Source organism: Diadema antillarum, unplaced genomic scaffold (genome assembly GCF_040938485.1).
Source record: "Diadema antillarum isolate AM-2024a unplaced genomic scaffold, OU_Dant_1.0 seq00000406_RagTag, whole genome shotgun sequence".
NCBI lineage: Eukaryota > Metazoa > Echinodermata > Echinoidea > Diadematoida > Diadematidae > Diadema > Diadema antillarum.
Genome location: NW_027271394.1, coordinates 847,101 through 869,393, shown reverse-complemented (window position 1 = coordinate 869,393; position 22,293 = coordinate 847,101). Strand labels below are relative to the sequence as shown.

General features: G+C 40.9%; 2 protein-coding genes across 2 annotated transcripts; one reads left to right on the top strand and one right to left on the bottom strand.

Annotated features, from left to right (window-relative positions):
• Positions 1-246: 246 nt before the first annotated feature.
• Positions 247-2,086, top strand: LOC139732223 (uncharacterized). The gene has a single exon (XM_071643100.1). It carries the CDS (start codon positions 683-685, stop codon positions 2,084-2,086), a length of 1,404 nt encoding a protein of 467 aa, XP_071499201.1. The 5' UTR covers positions 247-682.
• A 2,589-nt stretch (positions 2,087-4,675) lies between these two features.
• Positions 4,676-6,004, bottom strand: LOC139732222 (uncharacterized protein F54H12.2-like). The gene has a single exon (XM_071643099.1). It carries the CDS (start codon positions 6,002-6,004, stop codon positions 4,676-4,678), a length of 1,329 nt encoding a protein of 442 aa, XP_071499200.1.
• Between the last annotated feature and the right edge of the window lie 16,289 nt (positions 6,005-22,293).

Below are 22,293 nucleotides of genomic sequence, written 5' to 3'. Positions count from 1 at the left end.
GCAAAATGAAGATATATATAGATTTAAACTTTTAGGCTTTCTCAACATTCGATGATCTTCGTTCATGACATTGACATTTTTTTCGCTGCGTCAACGTTATATCGATGGAGAGGGGGCAACGCTGAGTCACCATGATCACCACGGCTGAACTTGTACAGCGTTTGCACGATTGTAAATGCCTCGCTGACGTGTCTGCTCTTAGAGAGGAACTCTACGAAGAGTTAGAACCTGAACAGCACTGTTTGATTTTCACGAGGACAACTCACTTTTTACAACAGGAAGATGCCCCGCAGAGTTTCCACAATCACCCGAGTACAGGTACGTTACATCATTTCTTTCTTTCTTTTTTATGTTTTGTAGATTGTTTCAATTTGTATCCGGTACATGTAAAATTCGCCGTTGAAAGTGATTTCGCTCGTAGGACTATACGTTAAAGAGGTTCACAGTGAGAGTGCAAGAATGCAATACGCAAATGGTATGTATGTTAGACACATCTCAATAAGCAATTCTTAGCGTTGATGCTAATCCGCTCTTCGATATATTTCACGTCATAGATGACCACAGCTGGAGGAGGAGTCCCCAACCCGGTCCGAGTACCAGTCATATCGGAGGAGCACGGTCAACTGGTGGCAGTTCAACTCATCCAAGCGAGGAGGAACATCCAACGACAGTGCCAGCAGCAATGACACGTAGAGCTGAGAGGCCTCAAACATCCGGAGCCGGGAGAGGGAGTACGTCATCCATCGCAGGCAGGAAGCGGCAGGCCGAGGAGCACGCTCTCCCCCAACTACACGCTCAACAGTTACCATTGTACAATGTGAGAAAGGTCAGTCAGAGACATTGTAAAAAGTATAATGCCGCCATGACTGATTACACAGTTTCTTTTAACCCGGTTGGAAGAAACGGCCCCATGATTGACATGCTACCTCGTGTGAATGGGATGTTCGATAACATTGTAGATGAGATGATAGAGGGTGCTCGGGACAGAGATTTCGTTAGAGTTGTTTTTAATGCCCCAAGACTGGATAAACCAATCAGCATGCCATTTGTTAGGAAGGACCAGTTGAGGCACGACGCCTTCAGCACCAAATTACAGGCAACGCTGCAATCACACGAGGAGTTGTCACTAGACGAAAATTGTACGTTTAATGTCATACATTTGACCATGCCTGAGGGGGGAAAATCAAGTCGAAGGTTTGTGAACATAAATGAAAAACTGTTGAAAATGCGCAGCATCATTCGCATCAAAAATCGTGGAGTGGATGAGATGTGTTGCGCGAGAGCGATTGTAACGGGTATCGCTAGGTTAGAAAAAGACCCAGACTGGGGTTCGATAAGACAAAGTTATGGCAAACAAGCAGACTATGCGAGAGCCTTGCATAGGGAAGCGAATGTCCCGTATGGAAAATGCGGTCTGGAAGAGATCAAAGCCTTTGAAAACACTCCTCAAATGAGAGACTATAGAGTCATAGTCATTTCAAAAGAGAATTTGAACACGATAGTATATTCAGGCCCCGAGGATCGAGATCACGCCATATACCTGTACTGGCATGACGAACACTTCGACTTGGTTACCTCCCTCAGCGCATTCTATCGCAGATCTTATTTCTGTGACAAGTGTCTGAAGGGGTACGATGTAAAGCACGAGCACAAATGTGAAAACGCCTGTAACCTGTGTCACGGGAAACACTGTTCCGCACCATCGCAAGACGAAACATTGCGACACTGCTTGAGGTGCAATCGTAACTTCAAGAATGACCTTTGTTATCGCACCCACAAAGAAACGAGGGTCTGTTGGAAATATTTCAAATGTACAGTCTGTAACGTATTATGTAATGTCAAGTTGCTTCAGAAGCACAAAACGTGGCACGAGTGTGGGCAAACATTGTGTAAGATTTGTAACAAGTTTGTATATCCGGGACATATGTGCTATATGCAACCCGTTAAAACCACGCAGAACTTGGATCAGAGTGAGTCCGAGGAAACTGGGGTGGGGGCAGAACCACACGTAGATGTAGATGGTGTTGATGATGTTGAAGTTGTGAGCGATGAAACGGACCAGCCTCATGAAGGGCGCGTGATTTGAAATCGAATACTCTGGAAGAATATAGATTACGAACCAAGATTTTTCCAGATGAGTTTACCGTAGTTTATGTCAGTAAGGTATAATAATCGTTGCAGCGATGAGAAAATCATCATTCTGTCAATATGGTTCATAGACTTAAGAAGCACGAGCATGTCTTGCGAGTGTTGGCCAAGTGCGCTCCAAAACAACGCAAGGCCTACCTACGCCATGCATCGAGGGATCTGGTTACTTGTCTCGCGGAATGTTGCGCCAATACTTTAAAAGGCAATGTACCTCTTACTTCGAATCAAAAGAAGACTTTGTCTAGATGCAAGAAACACATTCGTGCATTAGCCGATAAACGTCACGGGCATCGCAAGAAAAAAGAAATCTTGATTCAAAACGGTGGATTTCTCGGTGCTTTACTCGGTCCAATTTTATCGCTTTTGTTTAAATAAACATCATTTGTGGAAAGAATATTGATACAGATGGAACGTGCGAAGAAAATGACGCTCGTACCCGAAGAGATTGCACGAGCGATTCAGTCTTCAAATTTGAAAAGTCAACCTTCTACCCGCATACTGTCCAGATTGGACGAAGAAATACAGTCTATTTTGAATTCGGAGAATATGTCGGATAAAGAAAAAGTTACTCTTTACAACGAAGCCTTGCAAAGGTATTTGCAGTTGCAACATGGCGAAATGCGACCAAATCCCATTCATATAAGTATCGAAGGTGATAAACACGAGAATGCTCGACAGAATGAGGCCGAAGGAAATACGATTGTCGATCAAAGTGCTAAGAATAATGTATTGAGTCTGTTACCGGCTAGTTTGAAAAAACGCGCCGATGTATTATTGGATCGTGTGTTACTCCGCCAACCAGGAGCTACCTGGCAATGGAATAAACGCGGAGAGTTGGTGTACGAAGGAAGGACCATACCTGGTTCAAATATCGTTGATTTGATACTCGATGTTATGAGAGGACGTAAATCGTCCAACCCGATTGGTTGGCAACATTTTCTTCGAGTGTTATCCGAATCAAATGTACCGGAATCTCTGATTTCGAATAATGAACGACTGAGTGTTTTGCAACAATTGAAACGTAAGAGTCCTCGCGGTATTCTGGCAGCGAGTGCATCACCCAAACTATTACCCTCCACTCCTATTCTCACTACACGTATCGATCAACCAACGCTCAAACAACCAAAGAGAAAAACACAGGCGAGGAAGTTGACTCGTTCCACCAAACCCAAGTTGACTTGGGAAAGTTTTGATTAAATCATACTCGCTCCATTCATTGATGCAAAACACTCGGATTTATAGTCGTGCAAATTTGTATCACATTGTGTAAAAGTATCTCATGTATTTGTAAACATTTTGCGGATTGAATTATCCGTTTGAATGTACTCGTTTATGTTCGCGTCATGCTTTATCACTGACGTTGTATTAAGGAATGTACTTGTCTCAGTCTGGATGCATTTTCATCCGCATGGAATCTATCTTTCTCACTGTACGTGTACGTTCATGGTACGCGTTATTACTCGTTTTAAATGGCGTTGGTTAAATACCTCGCATCGTCATCATCATTCTCTCATCGATCACTCCCAACATGCGTAGACTCTTTGTAACACTTTGTAATCAGACGAATGTAATTCACAAATGATGCGTATATATTGTCATACGATGGAGATCTTTATTACGTTCAACGAACTTGTACAAATAAACTCAAATGTATAAACGAACTTTACTGATTCACATTGTCACTCATCTACGAGTCGGTATCATTAACTACTCATCGCATGCACTATGGAGGAAGGAGGAAGGCGAAGAGAGAGAGAGAGAGAGAGAGAAAGAGACTGAGGGAGAAAAGTAGAATGAAGTATACGATACGTGTATATATATATATATATATATATATATATAACGCATGACCAAGTCGTAGGTGAATATTAACCAACATATAAATATATACACAGACATTGCGATACATCGACATACAGAGAGATGGCAAATAGGGCTAACACGAGCCACAGAGGACATACATACATTAGTTTAAAGACTTTGATATTTGCCGTAAAATTAGATTCGGGTCATACATATGAGAATTTAAATTTGGATATCGCGTATTGACAAAGGCGTATACTTTTCGATCATTCTGAAGTTTATTCGAATGAAAGTTTGACACGATACTTTGCATACTGTTTCCTCTCACTCGCTGAAACAAGAAGTACAAGCAATATTGCCCGCATACCGTTGACCAGTCTGATTGAAGAGATCGGGTATTATATTTCCATTCGTTCGAGTTGTATTGTAAAAACTCGGTGAAATAACTAGAATACATCCTCGGGTGTCTCCCGTACGAGTCAAAAAAATCTGCCTGACCATATCTATTTACGTACATAGCGATCCAATGACTACCCGGTTCATTATGGTTATCGACATTGGCGATCAACGCCGCTGGTAAGCTTTTCACATAATCAGGTACGTGGTCCGCGGGAAAAATGCCCAGAAAATACTTCTTCATCAGTTTGTCTCGTTCAACAAAGTTTAAAAGATGTTCCGTATTCATGGTGAATGCCCCGTAGAGATTTAACTGTCTCTCCTCCTCTCAATTTCCAAAATCCACAATCACGTTTCGATTTCTATCAATTTCGACGATGCTCTCATATTCCGCATACACCAGAACGTTGATAGTCTCTGGTAGAGCCTCCTCAAACTGCATCTCCAGACGTACGTTTCCGTGTTTACGAAGGTTGAAGCAATCGCCATCCGAGAGGTCGGGTGTCAGGTCAAAGGCGTACAGTGAATATCCATTCCCGTAATCTTTTCGATCGATGTGATTACCTTTGTCCCGGTACAGGGAATTTGTTCCGGAAAACAGAGTCTGGTAGGCTAAGATGTAACTCGCATTCTGTTCGGCGAATTTAGGACGGAGGGGTTTCCAGGGAACTTGCTCGGAATCGGCGTACAACGCCAAGAAGTTGAGGTTGTAGTGATGAAAGTTGAACGGGTTTTTCGAGTAATCTCCGTTGAAGGCTGTGTTACCCACGCATCCTATGACTAATCGTTTGGGCATTTGCCCCAGAATCAGGCTCTCTCTGGTGAATGACAGGTTCCCACGCGGTATGCTGAATGTCTTAACTTCCACACGCCTTAGCGGGTACTTTGCCGTTTGCGTCTCCAAGGTCTTTGCATGAAGCAGCGCAGCGTCTGAACTCAGCTTGACCCTTCTGACAAACAGAGATGCGTTAGTGACCTGGACTTTGTAGCTGGCGCCGTCGGTAGCGGAAATTAGACTGAAACTATCTTTGCTGCGATTGAGTTTAAGTTTGACATCCACTCCTCCCAAGAGCAAACGTTCTTGAAAACACATATCCAAGTGAAGAACTCCAACCATGTCGAGAGTCCGACTCTCCTTGATGTAATCTTGCCTCTGTCTCATTCCTCCGTTGCCAGGCGTTGCGCTGAAGGGGTTGCCATCATCCATAAACCCGGGTGTGTCTTTAAAATAGAGCGACGAGGTCAGTTGGGATTCTTTCGCAGCCGGCCCGTAAGTTAACAGAGTTTCCAAGATGGCTCGGTAAGGGTAGGTATTGGTAGAGGGGGTGACGAGTCTGTCGTTTAACATCAAGTCCACATCGCTGAATAAGGAATGCATGAACAAGTTTGTCGGGGCAACCTTTTCATTTTCGCCGATAGGCGTGCCATCACCGTTGACCACTTTGACTTGAAGGTGCAGGAAGGTCTGGGATAAATCGGTGTATTCATCCGTCGACCCTTGTAGATGAAACTGAATAGGCGTGGCATCGCCTATGTTTGTAAGAGGAAAATATTCGACCCATTTCCCACTCTCGACCGTCGTTTGCGTAGGTGGAATGCTAAACAGGTCCACTTCTGACTTTGAACAATCGCAGGATTGGCGATGGATCTTATCCATATTGTCGAGACGTGAGCGTGCACACGGCCAGGGATGATACGAATGAGTTCACTTGTCAAAAATATCCGATGTCTTCCTTCTCTTTGCTCCTTTCGAAGTGACCCTTTTCTTAATGGGGCGCTTCCTTTTAAACGCTTTATTTCTCTTCCTGGGTTGGCTGGATAACTGACGACCGAGATGTTTAAGGTTTGCCGAGGTGGCGCGCTTTAAGCTGTCTCCCTGAACCACATCACTGGCGATGTTAAGACCAGTCTGCAGCGCCTTTTTACCCAAATAAGGTACGGCTGATCGCAGTAACCCCTTCAACATACTTCCCAAACCATACCCTCGTTGCATTCGCGCTCCTCGAAAGACGGGCAGGGATGTACCCTGAGCCGTCATGACTATTAAAAGAATGTTTGTTTACGAGAAGATCGAAAGTGCAGTTTCACGATGACTTTCCCACTTTGAAATGGCACCTTTTCCCCAAAATCACTCCTTATATCTAATTGTATCGTATCTATATATTTGATTTTGACGGGTAGATAATGCGGAGTCTGGTACGAATGATGCACTACGCCACCAGCCTTATCCTTATCCGTAGCTACGATTCTTAATAACGGAGCGCTCACATCACCTACTCTCTGATTATCGATGATATCGGTGTATACGTACAGAGCGAATAATCCTCCGTCAATATCGGGAAAATAGGAGGCTTCGATATTCTCTCTCAAAGTCTTTTGAGTAAATCCCAACAACTGCGCCAATCCCTCGCTCAGGCTAACCTCCGTATCATCTCTGACATTGGCGGTCACTTTACAAGAAATTGCATCGACGTCAAAGTGCGCGTTATTTCTCGCGGAATTGGGGAATGACTTATTGATTGCATTGCATACGTCAGCCACATTTCTATAATGACCTTGCGGCACGCGTCCTACGATAGTCTCCTCATTTACTGTTATCCGGTATCGGTTGTTGGTCCTGTTTACGTTCGACCAGGAATGCGGGTAGATGATATCCACCAAGGCTACTTCCCATTCGCCCCTTAATTGTAAAGGCGTTGCTAACTTGGTAGTAAAACTCGTGAGGGTGTTATGCGGAAAATAGTCGAAAGAACTATTGCTCGGAAGGGTGACATAAATTTGATCTTCACTCTCCATCGTTACACTTTGGAATGTTTTCTCTATTGCCCAACGTACGACTTTTGTATATTATCCACCCATTGGTTAAAAGATGACGGGTAGCCTAAAAATTTGACGTAGTATTCGGTCCTCCCTCGCCTCTTTCTTTTCCTCAGTACCTTTTCCACCCTGTACAAACCACCTTTATCCTTTCGCACTTTTTGCAATTCTTCTTCGTAAAAAGTACCGGACACGCTTTCCCCCGTGTCATCCACTAAGTTATAGACGGGTACCCCTCGCCTTTTGGCTCGATCTACGTTGAAGACCTCTTCCGTCCAATTAGGGAGATAGCCCTTCTCAAAAATTTGTTTGGCTTTACTAATTCTTACTCTATCACCCGCTTTATACCGACCCGTTTGTCCTCTCTTTTCTCTTCCCGCGTAAAGCGTGTCCCAAACATCACCCTCATTTTCTTTAGTGACCAGAATGGGTTTCGTTTTGATAGACCCGTGATGAGAATTATTGTACGCGTTCAGTAAACTGTCCAGCACCGAAATGTACTTTAATGAGTTACGATGCGTGAAATATTTCCACATCTTTTCTTTCAACGTCCTGTTAAATCTTTCTACGACACATGCCTTGGTACTATTCTCGGTTGTGTAATGCACGATGTCCTTTTCTTTGAGAAATGTTTGGAAAGCCTTGTTTGTAAATTCAGTCCCCTTATCCGTGTGAATGTGATACGGTTCTCTATTTGATGTCTGGATAATCTTTTTTAGAGCAGAGATCAAACTCTTGCCCGTTTTATCTTTTAATGGTACGGCCCAGGCATATTTTGACAAGACATCGATGCAAGTCAGCAAGTATCTGTATCCCTTATTGTGTCTCGATAACGAAGATAAATCTACCAAGTCCATTTGCCACACATCATCCATACCATACACCACTACCCTGCTCCGAGAAAACTTACGTCTTACGGGACGATGCAAAGTATACGTGTCATTGCTTTCTAACCACTTTTTAACCTCTCTTCGCGATACATCGTGCACACCATCTCTCTTCGCAAACTGATACAACTTTTCTACTCCCGAAAATCCAGCTTCGTGTCCCGGATCGTAATATATCTTACTCAAATATTCCTCCATTCTCTCTCTCTCTCTCTGCACTTTCCTTCACCACAATTCGTTCAAGTTTCAATCGTGAGCAAACCACTCGCAAACATCGAATGACGACCAACATCCATCTCACGCTTATTATATGACGAGTATTACATTCGACACAAACATGAAAGCAACGATTGACATCGATTGATTTCAAATCTCCATCTCGAGTAAACATTTAATACATATTCAACCCAGTTACAAACCATCAAACTGCAAATATGTACACACAAATCTTCACAATATGATTATACAAGGCACGCAAATAGCATTCATTTTTCTTTTTTTCCCTTCCCTTCCCTTCCCTTCCCCTCCCCACCCCCACACCTTTCAACCTTTACCGCCTCTTTAGCTTTGTTTTGATGTACGATTTCACTGAGTCCTTTGGCAAGTCCAAGTAGAAAAACTCCGTGGCTTCAGCCACGCAAGCCTCCCGCTCTTCGTCAAACATTTGTGCAATGTTAAACACTGCATCCAGGAACCCAAAGTACTCGCCCTCATTCAACTTGGCCATTGCGGGGTCGAAGTATTTCTCAACCACATCCTCCCACAGTAGCCACGTACAGTCCTCGTGATCCATTTGACTGCTATATCCATTCTGACAACCTACGCAAGAGTCATGGATGAGCCTACTTATTTGGCTCGAAAGTGCTCTCATCGTCATCATTACTGGTCCGGCCGGTAGGTGTCCTCCCTCCTCCTCCTCCTCCTCCTCCTCCATCAGTTCCCCTTCCTCTCTCTCCTCACCCTCTACCTCCTGCGGTGGCTGCTGCGACCGTTGCTGATGCTCCTCCTCCTCCTCCTCCATCAGTTCCCCTTCCTCTCTCTCCTCCTCCTCCTTTTCCTCATCGAAGTTCAGAGTTTTTCGAACACTCTCCAGGCTGATGATGGCCGATGCTGGTATCTCTGCCGGGTCTCCTCCTCCTCTATTATCCTGACGGAAAGGGGCATGTGGTGGCTGAGTTGATCCACGGGGTGGTGTAGCTATCTGCAGGTCCTGCATGTATCGCTGTCGGGTTCTCAGCCGCATCAGTCGCATTCGACGTGGCACCGCTACAGCCGGGGCATCGGGTGTTGGTGGAATGCTGATTGGTTCCTCCACCACTGCATTCTGCCTTTGTAGCTGAGGTCTTGCTGGCATCGGTCCCTCTGGCGACGGGAAAGGGGAAAATAGCAGCGGCGATGAAGGTGAATCATCGATGTAGATCGGCCCAATATCGGGGGTTGGAGGAGTCAAACACGGCGGGGATGAAGGAGGTCTCTCTTGCTGCAGATCCACCTCAGCAGCAGCAGCCTTTGGTACGTGAAGATGGAAGAGTAGAACGGTATAGTCACTGAGTTACGAAACGTTTGCGTTTTGGATCAAATCATTTAGAATGCATCTCTGAATTGTTCTATTTCTTAACATTGCTCAGTTCACGGACAGCAGCGCTGATCTTAAACGAGGCTTTCATCAGCTTCCACCAATGTTCACCCGTCATATTGATTCCCTTTTGCCCCGGCAGCATTCTCTTTGTCCCTTTCAGCTGGTAGTACTCACGAATATTAATGTAGGGGACCCCTCTGAACTTTTTCACTACCGCAAAACGTTTTCCGCCCAAGTGAAATGGTTTTGACCCCAATTCGAATTCGCAAAGTTTGTAATCTATCTCGTGGCTATACCGACTACCCGCCTCTTCAACAACCTTCAGACTACTTTCTCCTTTTTGATCAGCACTTGCCTATACAGAACAAAAGAAACATGGGATACCATCAATACTCTCGTCGATACTCTGACAGAAATCATGCTGTATCGTGCATGCCCATTGATTTACTATGCAAGACTTTCATGCTATATTATGTTACGTACGTTTATCTTAAACGTTGGATTTGATACATTAAAAAAAAATCACGCATGCAGCTTATTTAATTTATGCATAAATATATTATGCAATGATCATTTCTACAGAGCATTCAGGTATTACGTGTATAGTATTGAAATCGTTCAACTTACCCGCATAGCAAGCACATGGGGTGGGACCTTGGTGTTGGTTTTCTCCTGAAATACCGGTCTAGAAGGAGTTGCCTCGGTGTTGCTAGCGTCGAATTCACCAGGAGCCAGGGTAGCCATCATGATGTATATAATGTACACGGTCCAACGAAGCAAACTGAAGGTCACGCAATGTAAGTATAGGCGATATCCAAGAGACAGTTCGAAGACTGACACTGATGATGGCTCCAAATTTTGTCGGGCTTTTATAACGATCCTTCTCATACTTTAACACACAACCCTATGGGACATTCCATCGTCCAATCACAACTCACCCCGATCTCCGGAGGGCTGACCACCGTCACCCTTCTTGACCAATCACAGCGTGGCATTTTGTAACGGGTATGCTGGAGTAGGCCTTGTCTTCATTCCCATTGGTCAACACTTGGGGATACTTCCAGCCAATCAGGTCACATCCTCATTTTCACACACCCTTGCCCCCACTGGTCATTGGAATTGACCATAGCCCTTTGTCCCCTTCACCCCCATTCTTCATTGTCTCCCTCTCTTTAACCAGTCTTCCTGCCAACCTCCCCCCATCTATGCACCCTGCTTTTGTCCCCATTCATCGAGTCAACTTGGCCACGTCCTCTTTGTACAGCATAGCTCTACCATACTCCCATTGTTTTCCAATCTCCCCCCGCATCCTCAGTCTCTACAGTTGCTTAAATCGTGCATCCCTTGGCCCTGTATAGCTACATTGTATTCCCCCGGTCTTGATATATCTACCTTCCTGTCTTGGACTCTTTGTTTTAAAATCTCACAAAGAACTTCCCCTACCATGGCTACTGGAATATTGTTTCTTGGTTTCCTGTCTTGAACCGGGCTTTCATACCTACCTTCCTGTCTTGGACTCTTTGTTTTAAAATCTCACAAAGAACTTCTCCCACCGTGGCTACTGGAATATTGTTTCTTGGTTTCCTGTCTTGAACCGGGCTTGTTCTCCCTATACATTGTGCACAGCGAGGTAAAGTGAAACTCTGATCGCCTCACCATTCTCATGTAGGCTATTGCAGTGTGAACTTGCTCTCTCCTTTATGCCATGATCTATGTACATGATGGACACTCGCATTCTGCATACCCTTGTGTACAATATACACCGAGAATGAAAACTTTGTGCCTGTGGATACACTCTTGATCGCTGTTTGGATACTCACCCTGTGCATTACCATTTATCGTGGCAGCTGGACACAATGTGTAAGTCACCATGGACCGTTATAGTACTCATGCAATCCTCATCCAGCAAAACTGCACTACACAACTACAGTGCAGCAATATTCACCAACACACTACCGATGCATATATTCATAAGTTCATTTCATAAACATTCATATATTACGCATCTCCCCTTCGTGAAGATGGAGGGAAGTTCGCTAATTAGGGGAGTGACGAAAGAGGATGACTAATTAATTAGTTCATCCTTAAAACACTAGACTTCCGGAAGCAACGGAAGGAGGACGTTAATTAGTTAATTAGCGCTAATTAGGAGGTGTGACCAATTAACACCTCTTTCTATCTAGACTAGCATATCTTCTTATCATAATGTAATGATTTTTTCCAAAAAAAAAAAGTTACTCAGTATCAAGGTTTTCATACGTAAGCTTACAATATACGAGGCTGGATAGGTCAACTTCCGCTCTCCCCCTTCCTGCCCCGCCCACTCCTGGGGGAAGCAATCGGCTACTATATTGGGAGGGTAGGCATAATTATGTTCCACCTCGAATGGCATAAATAGGTTGGAACATTCATTGAACCATATTTTTTTCTCAAAAGAACTTGTAACAGTATTCTATATATACATAAATACATGTATATATATGTATATATATATATGTATATATATATGCATATATATATATATATATATATATATAGTGCGAGAGGTTGTTCCCTTCCCAAACATACGCGGTGCCTCGTTGTGGGTAGCATATAGTGAAAGAAATTAGACTTGAGGCGTACGTTGCTCTCGATCTTGTTCTCCCTTTTAATCAATCGAGCTTTCGGCCTGCTATCAGGCGAGAGCAACGTCCGCCTCAAGTCTAATTTCTTTCAATATGTATGTATATACATATATAATATCTAAATATATATATATATATATATATATATGAAAACGAACGAAGGGAAAACTGAAAAGAAATGAATGATTTAGGGCCTATTAGTGACAACTTTGAGCAAATATATAGGCCTATATCATTATATAGGCCCTAGATATATGTACATAGGCCGATTATATAACTGAATCCAGCTTTAGGGAGACATTGTGTAGATAGAGAAATGTCAGCAGTAAAGCGTGCGAGTGAATGGGATATGATTAAACTCATAGCTGAAAACGTTGAAACACAAATTGTCTACCTCAGGTGGTGTGTCTCCTTAATAAAGTAATTATATATTAGCACATAATGTCGTTCTATTCCTAGAGCCACAGTTGTATATGTACATAAATAGGGCCTATATATATATATATATATATATATATATATATATATATATTAAAGCGCTTTTTTAGTTTATCATGTGTGTGCGTTTGACCGGGTATAGATATTAGCGGATGATCAACCCATGCCCGGTAGATAATGATCGCATGACTTTCCCAAAATACCCTTTTTGAACAATTCAAAGGTCTCTCATTTTTAATTTTTCTATCAACTCTATCTTTTGGAATATCCGATGACTTGAGCATGTAGGCCTACACGCACCGTTCACATGAAAGGCCTAACTTGTCCGTATCTGCAAGTCGTGATGTGAAATTGCATTAGACGGCTTTCTAAACGTGTTTGCACAGTACCCACAACTTTTTCTCACGGGCTTGGAACCAACGCACTCACACCGCAGCGCACTGAAAGGCACTCGGAAGAAGTGGGGGGAAAAAACAGAATATGGACCATGACCTTTTGTCCACTGTGAATGTCTCCACGATTTTTCGCTCAATTCCGAGGGATATTTTGACAATTTTTATGGGGACTGCCAATTCTGGTGGTATGCCAAATATTGCAAGACCGTTTCTCAGCTGGGTGTGAATCTGTCGGCTGTACTTGACTCGGTACTTGTGTGTGTGCGTGTGTCTGCATGTCTGTCTGTTTGTGTGTCGGTGTCTGGATGTCTCTGTGTTAGTGCATACGTCGGTAGAGTGTGCAGACATGTTTGATCTCTTTTCTCATTCATTTTTCTCATTCTCTGTTTCTCCCTGTTCTTTTTTTTTTTTTGGGGGGGGGGGGGACTAAATAAAGATCACGATATTTATGTGCTCGATCTCCACCTCCTTTTACGTGTGTCTTAAACCGTATTGGCATTGAAATGCTCGCCACGTAAAACACCACGACCCAAGAAAGTAAAAGGAAGATTGTCGTTCCACCAGATTCATCCCTGCTTGCTGAGAATCTTTTTGAAAGTACGTTGTTCCGTTAAAATCTTGAAACAATCTATAGTTGCATCTATGCCATTTCTGTCACGTCTGTCTCTTCGGACACAAATCGCTCTTTTCCAAGATCAAAGCTTGTTCTTGTTACCTCATGCTACTTCTCCTTTTCCTCCTCCTCCCCTCCTCCTCCTCCACCTCTCCAAGTTCTTCCTCCTCTTCTTCTGCCTCCACCTTGATCCCCTTCAAATGGATTCTTTTTCTTCTCTCTCTCTTCTTCTTTCTCTTCCTCCTCCTTCCTTCCCTGCCCTTTCTAACCCGTCTCTATATGCCCCTCTTCCTCACCCTCCTCCTCCTCCTCCTCCTCCTTCCTCAAATTGCTATGTTTTTTTGTCGGTTTCTTCTCTTGTCTTGTCCTATACCAAAACTTTTTTTTTTCAATTCCCGTTCACAATCAAAACTGTGACAAAATGATAATTATGTTTGAGAGCATTCTTGCGTTCGAGGGAGTAAGCACCACATTATATAGATTTTTGAGAAGCCGAGGTATTTTGTGGCATAAATATCATTACCTGTTATGAATGAGGCCGTCTAACCTTGTCCTTGACCGGATGTTCTGCCGACAAATATTACACTTGCCGGTTGATAAAAAGGAAACTGTCCTTCCTATTGAAGTTCCTTATTCATTAGTATTCAAGGTCAAGAAATAAAAGCACCAACAACACATCAGCTAATTTTTCACTAAAGTGAACATAAAGTAAGAAAATTATGAAATATTAGAGTTGAACATGTTTTCTTTTTCAAAACAGGAATATCGATGGAAATCACGAATAGCAATTTCCCCATATTCTTAAGTTATACCCCTTACTACAGCATAGGTGAGAATGTCAGAATATATTTTAAATACAAACTTATGCGGATGAAAATGAGGCTTTAGCGTCGTCATCATATCTCAGTTGCAAAGGTATTTGTCGAGACTTGCCCTTGACGTTTAGGGCAAAATCTGAGAAATTACGTCTTAAATACTTGCGCACATCTCTTCTTGCCAACCTTTCATATCTATCTCACCATGTGATAATGACGACATATTTCATTTTATTTCATTTTATTTCATTTCCAGCAACACAAAACATTTACGTACATATAGTAACACAAAATCAGTACAATGTTGTAACAAAGAAAAATACTGTGAGTTGGCAATAGGTACTGTGGCCTTTCTAATCATACCAAATTAAGATTAAATTGCTGGAAATGGAGGAGACTGCTATTTAAAAAAAGAGCAAAGCTTACATTTTCACAATAAACAAAAATTGTGTTAAAGAAAAGCAAGAGATTATTAAGCATAGGGGTGAAGATATGAGGTATGAGTTTTCAACAATTTGCACAGAGGGCAGACAAATTGAAGAAAACTCATTCGACATATCTTTACCCCCCTGCTTAATAATCTCTTGCTTTCATTTAATTTTCATTTGGAGTACTAGTACTCAACATAACAATGTCGGAATTTCGGAGCTTGGATATAAATATGTTCCAGGTTGATAATAAAAAAAAATTTATAAAAATAATATGATATGATAACAAGAAATTTAAGAGGACCACGCTGCCCGGAAAACAGTAGATGACAGGTTCCAGTCCCGACATGTTTGTTGTGGGAAAAAATGCAGATGAGCAGTTGCGATCTTACAAATTTCATTTATTTTGTACAGAGGGCAAACAATATTATTGAAGAAGACTCATACTTCAAAAATCATGTTATTTCCGAATCAAGTCGTGAGATGGGTTTCGAGAGTAAATCATTCCCGGTACACCCTGAAAACCTTGCCTGTGCACATGAGAGTTTAGTTATTGGTCTATAATATAGTACATGTACACTGTACTATATACCGTAACATTGTTGAACCGTTATTGTGCCATACAACCAGCCGGGAGATTGTTGTTTCCATCATTCTAAAGAAGTATGTGGTCTACTGCCCTCTACGGTAATGTACACCACAGTCTTTAGTGTGTTTAAACTTTCCGAAGTCCCGCTCATTACAGGAAGAATATTAAGTAAATCGGATTTGCTGATTTCCACAAATAGGTTGAAAAAAGAAAGAAAGTAAAATGGATATCACATAACCAATCACTTCACATTCAAAAAAAAAATGTTATGTGGCTCTCATGCAAAGTGTAGGGCGGTATAAGGGAGACGCAAAAGCCACACTTATCTACACACAGCATTATCTGTGCAAACGAGAAGAAAAGCATGTGTGGTAATCGAAAAATAGTACAATTATTTTTTAAAAAGCCATCACTCCATTTGAAACAACATTTTGTGATGGTGGAAACATATGTCCCCTAGTAAATAAAGTTTAGTCCTCAATTACAGTCGACCTATGATTTTGACTTCGTCACTACATTACCTTAAATACATTCAATAGGCCTACCCTTTTCTCAAACTTTATCAAATCCAAGTTGACTCCTGAGGGCCTTGTTTAGTGCCTACTGCTACATGTTGTAATCTTAAGCCCGCAGCTTTGCTGCATTAATCGCTTAACACTCGTTGTGCTGGTAGTGGAATGTGTAGTTGATGGCTACCTCCCTCAAGCGCTTGAATGTTGTGCGCTGTACATTCAGGCGGTGTGGAAATCTTATTTGACATTGCAGGGTAAGTCATCTTAGACCATGTTCACCCATTTAGCATATTTATCTCCCTTTTCTCCATTTGTCTCCAAAATGACAGTAAAACAATCTTGATGGTAACAACAGTAAACAGATCCCTTGGCTTGTATCATTTATAAGTATAGCTCCTGAGCAGGGTGAAGATTTCATCTATGCATTTTGAAGAGAAATGTCGCCATCTACGGCAGAAATCCTAACCAGCGCCTTGGGCTCTTCTTACCAGTATAAATATGTTTGCCGATATTTTCCCCTTAAAGCAAGATAAGCGCCAGACACCATTACCACTACCACCAAAACCACCGCCGCCACCACCACAACAACAACAATAACAACTCCTATCATAACAACAGCAATAATAACAGCAAGAACGACAAGAATAACAACACAAAAATATTATATTATACTCATTCATTTGATTATTTTCCGTTTAATTGTGACTAATAAGATGAATGAAACAAACACAAAGTATAGATTTAGCTGTGACTGACATATCTAGACTTAGAGAAGTCATGGAAGCCATTTAATTATCTCATATGGAAAGTTGTGATGTTGATCAATATCTGATTGATTTTGGTTGCCGTTGAAGGACGTTTTACGTCTTCAAATTTAAATTACATTGAGTCATTTTTGCAAAAATTATCATTAAACAGGTTCACCTTAAAAAAAAGTAAACACCCCCCCCCCCAAAAAAAAAACAAAAACAAAAACAAAAAACAAACAAGCAAACAAACAAATAGTCTTACTTTTAGATCCGAAATAATACTTGTAGCAGCATTGCGAGATAGCAGAGATAAGCATTCCGTCTTCAAAATGTGTTGTACCGCCCTCTTGTGTTTACAATCGGTAAGTGCTATAACCCCTGGCCTTCCAGCTCTCAACCCCCCCCCCCCCCCCCCCCCCCCCCCCAGCTAGAGTGAACGGGGTTTTTCTTTGAAACGATGTACACACCTTTTCTCAAATACTAGATGTAGAGTGATTATGCAAGGCGATTTGTAATTTATCGTACTGTTTTGTACTTTATGTGGGCTGCTTACGATGATATTGAGGCAACAGCAAAATCAGTTATTCAAAGACACATTCTGATTATTTATCGGGAAAGATATTTTATCTCGTATGACTTTGACAGTTAATCCTGCTTCATCGTTTAGAATGCGGAGAACAGTTCTGTTATTGTAAGGAATGTGAAAATGTAAAGGAATCTGAGAAAGTTTTGTTTTGTGATTGTTTGTTTGCTTGCTTGTTTTAATTATGTCAGTGTTTGCAGAAAAATGAGCGTTAGGTTTTCTGAACCGTCTTTCTATATATTTAGTACCTTGGGTCTGTTTCATAAAGAGTTGCGATTAATCTTAGGAACCTTAGGAATAATGAAAGGGGTTTCGCAAAGAGTTTTTACACCTTTATCATGTTTGACTCCAGTATCAATGTTTTTCAGCTGTTGACCATTGACATGGACTCTTCATTTTCTCGACTACAAAACATAACGTATATTCTACCCGTCCTTTTTTCTATTGCCGCTGATTTTGGTTATGTGCTGGCACTATGGACTTGCGGGCAGTCTGCCAGCCTGCCTGTGGAGGTATATCGTATGTCAACAGTGAAAGTGAGTAAACAGTCACATCATGGTATTGAGTCGATGAGGGAAACCTTTTTGCGGCGCCACAATATGGATCGTATTCTTGGAGTCAAGTAATAGAATCATGTAACGATGTATTCAATAGACCGTGGTCATTTACATTATGCAATACAACGTAAATGAAGCCCCCTGGTGACAGTTTCCCCTCTGGTGGTGTTGTTGATCAGTGATAAGTTAGTGGAAGGGCCTGTAATATTTCTCTTTCTTCCACACGTTTATAAGATGACAAGCTCGCAAAAGTTACAGTCGACATTTATAAAAAGCATAAAAGTAAACGCATAGAGTGGTTGCGTTTGGATAGGATGAAACAAGAACTTGTAGAATTTCCTTTCAAACTTTTCAAGTGATACTCCATGTTCGAGGTGATAGGGCCATCGTGGAAAACTTCACAATTGATTCGTACAAAGAAATATCATATCAAATGTGTTTGTGGTGAAAATTGAGCAACTATAATACATTTTTCCCCTGAGAAGGCGCAATTGCCTCACTGACATGGTGCGACGGATGCAACTTAATCTCTGAATCTATCTAAAAAAACAAACAAAATACTAATGGTGACATCACCTCGCCTATAACACGCGTATCTATACTTCCGTCTCATTTCATTGTTTGGTGCATCACATGTGGAACTTGAAAATCCTCTCACTCACTTTTTTTCATTACATGAAACTTTTGTTTGCTTTGCTTTGTTTTGTTTATTGGTAAGTCATTTACTCTTTTAAAATTCGACTTGTATATTATCGGATGGAATTACACTTTTAGTTTGACATCAGTACATCCAATGATGCTTGTCATTTTTTTTTACATGAAACTTTTGTTTGCTTTGCTTTGTTTTGTTTATTGGTAAGTCATTTACTCTTTTAAAAGTCGACTTGTATATCGGATGGAATTACACTTTTAGTTTGACATCAGTACATCCAATGATGCTTGTCATTGGAAACTTCTTCTAAATGAGCACTCGACAGAACTTGGCGGCGGTTTAAGGCCACTTGCGTCAAGGGTCAGTTTGTTAGCTACCTCTCATCATAGTGCAAGTCCGTCCGTGTGTATTCATATGATCGCCTATGGTCGAATAAAAAGTGCACTGGTAAAATTATATTGTAAACAACAAGACATTGATGTCAACCAAACGAAGAAATGGTATTCATGATTATCAGTTGCTCGGTATTGTGTTTTGCCGATACAGCATGAACATAATACTTTTTTTTATTTTCAAATCCATTCCACTCCCGGATAAACTATTGCATGTATCAAATGGCCAATCTCACTTTGAATAGACTATAACAATAGCAACAAAATAAAAACAACAACGAAACCGCTTGTAATTTTTTCATTATTAACATGCCTTCATTCATGCAAAATCCACACACCGAAAAAGAGAACGCATTTGAAAAAAAAAAAGAGGGGGAAAATATACGTAAAAACAGAAGTACGTCCTTTCTACACGCTTCAGGGAAGGTAAAGAATTGTGTATGGATTTTGAACAGGATACATATTCTGTAAGACAAGATGCCCGTTTTATGAAGATTGAGTATAAGTTGCAATCAATTGCAAATTTCATTTCATAAATAACTTTGCGATTGATCGCATGTAACGCTAAATCTACTGAAAGTTACGCTTGATTTTCTTGAAATCAATCGTAATTAAGTGTCTTTATGAAACAGAACTTACGCGTAATATTGAACTTACGCTCAATTAAGCGAGTTACGCCAAATAAATCGAGGGTAAGATTAATCGTAACTCTTTATGAAACAGGCCCATGGTATATTGCAACAGAGAGGTTCTCACCTCCTTGATTGTTGATAGAACGGGAAACGATTTTTCACCACGATTCATATAATCTTTCTTGGAGGACAGGGAGTAGTTATTACAATCATGATACGAATAAGCGAAAAAATCAAATTCGCGTTGCGTTCTCTGTGAATGGTGGCAGATAAGGGTCCTCCTTATCCCGGCAAAATGATGTACATGACATGTATAATATTATGTTGGTAGAATCGGTACGCTGATAGACACTGTCAGAGTGGCTCCTGATGTAACAAGAAGACAGAATTTTAACACCGGCTCTTGCTCTCCCCTGCATGGTTACTTCGTCAACTTCCACCTGATGCTTCAATTCAGACTCTTCAGCAAGCCTTCCCGAAATAAACACAAATTTTCACGAAAAAGGAGGACTTGGTAAGGGCAGTTCAAATTTGAAAAAAAAAAATTGTAATCTCCGTATTTCATAATGCTTCATACGTCAGTTTGCTAGTCTGAAAGCAAGGCACTGACATTATTTTCGTCTCCTCATGTCTTTTTTTATAAGTATAAATCCGTACGGAGAACAGATTTTCGTTTTCTCATGTTTCTTGAAAGCTGACAAGCAAAATACGGCCTTTCTAACAGTTTCATAGTTCTTTTTATACTACACATAGGGGTAAAATTTAGTAGGATCAACATAGAGTGCAATGTTACATTAAAGTTAATGATGACAAAAGAAAGAAGCACCATCTGTACCTTTTCTTTCATCTCAATTTTAGGCAATTCCAAATCCATGTAAGTATCTGTGTCTACTTGTTGTTAGTATTAGCTTAGTTTTGGTAGCAGGCATTTACTGAGCTGAAAATCTTGATACCTTCGGTGCACTTTCAATAATACACTTAATTTGCAAAGATTTGGAAATTGATTATTCAAAGAGGATTAACGGGATGATCTCATATCTAATCTCTTTGTGGGAAATGCCAAGTGAGACTAAAAGTATTTTCACGTAGCTCTTAAGTCGCCTTCATCGATGGAAAGTGTTTTCTTTTAACGACATGTTTTTTTCTTGTATCGTCTTGAATCAAACAAAGAAGCAATAAAGGAAAATTTCAAAAAAAAAACTTTAATAAATAACTTTAATAAATCAGCAGTGATTTGAATTAATGCTAATTAGTTAGGCCCTATCTGAATATTTGAATGACGGTTTTGTTCTCCAAGTGTTCCGTAATACAAGCTCTGCTCTCTCTCTCATTTCATGCTAAAGATTTCAATAACCGAATCTTTGTAGATGAGTGAACCACCTTCATGACTTTTGAAGGGAGAAGTCTCTCCGTGTTTAACTGGGCTTGGACGACGAAGATTTAAGTCACATGTGTGCAGCGCAGTAAACGTTTCATGAATATATATCGTAAAAAATGAGAAAGTTACAAGATGAAGTTCATGTGTTTATACTCGTCAAAAAGCAATCACAGCCATGTGTACAAATAAGCATTACTGTTATTTTTCGTTATCATCATTATTTGCTATCACTATCCTTATCTGATTGTTCATAATAATGATTATTGGTTAAAAACTCAAAAGGTACAATCGCAACCCTTATAAAAAAGGTTACCACTGCCCGATTGTTTCTTCTCAAGAACAACTGATATGTATAAGGATTCATCTATTTCTTTAACCCTGCTTATATTTCATATCAGCATGGACAATATATGAAGATTTCTTGGTGCGTTAATGTTAAAAACCGTCATTAAATATCTGACTTCTCTATGTCACAGTCACCGATATTACCGTTTCGGAAAGTATGCGCAACTTTTGAATTGTCATTATTATTATTTTTTCTTTTTTTACTGTTTTCTCTGTCGACATAATCTTATGAAATATTCAGTTTTATGTTTGCTTGACTTTTTATACTCGTAAAATTAGAATCAAAAGTAAGCCCGAGGTAGACAATCACTCTTGAAAAAAAAAAACCAACAACAACAACACAACAAACTCCCTTCTGTTTACTACGTAGGACTACGGAGCAGATATCTCAAGAATGGTGCACGATGTGACAGATACAGAACGTGCCATATTTGGTCCTGAGGTTAAGAACAACATCGAAAAGAAATGAATTACATAGATTTATAAGCATAGAAGGGAAAAACAGCCTTGAAAATGGCCCAAAGGTCACAATCCTTCTTATCCATCTGTGAGTAAATGTTAGCACTGTTTGATCTTGTATAGTGGACATCTCACTGTATAGGTGTGCCCAACCCTTGAAACAAAAGTCGTAGTAGCTTGGTTCCAAACTTACAGTAATGTAGGCCTATTTTCTTAACCATAGATATATAGCGAGGCGTGGCCTTCAAGGTAAATTAAGGTAAAGGGTGGAAGATATCGTCTCAACTACCAGTAGTAGCCTTCGTTACTGTTTGAGTCAGCTGCACATCCATCCACATCGGGTGCCGATGTCGAAGCCGATATCACCGAAACTCAAAGATTTTTGTCAAGACGGAGACATAAAAAACCGGCAAAATGACTGCAGAGAAAACTTTGTGATACTAATTCTTTGTCAAAGTTTGTCTATCATTTAGCCATGCCACGACATTTTTCTCAGCGACAC

Bases quoted from the DNA above. Each gene is read 5' to 3' on its own strand.
- LOC139732223 (XM_071643100.1), top strand. From the start codon at position 683: ATGACACGTAGAGCTGAGAGGCCTCAAACATCCGGAGCCGGGAGAGGG.
- LOC139732222 (XM_071643099.1), bottom strand. From the start codon at position 6,004: ATGGATAAGATCCATCGCCAATCCTGCGATTGTTCAAAGTCAGAAGTG.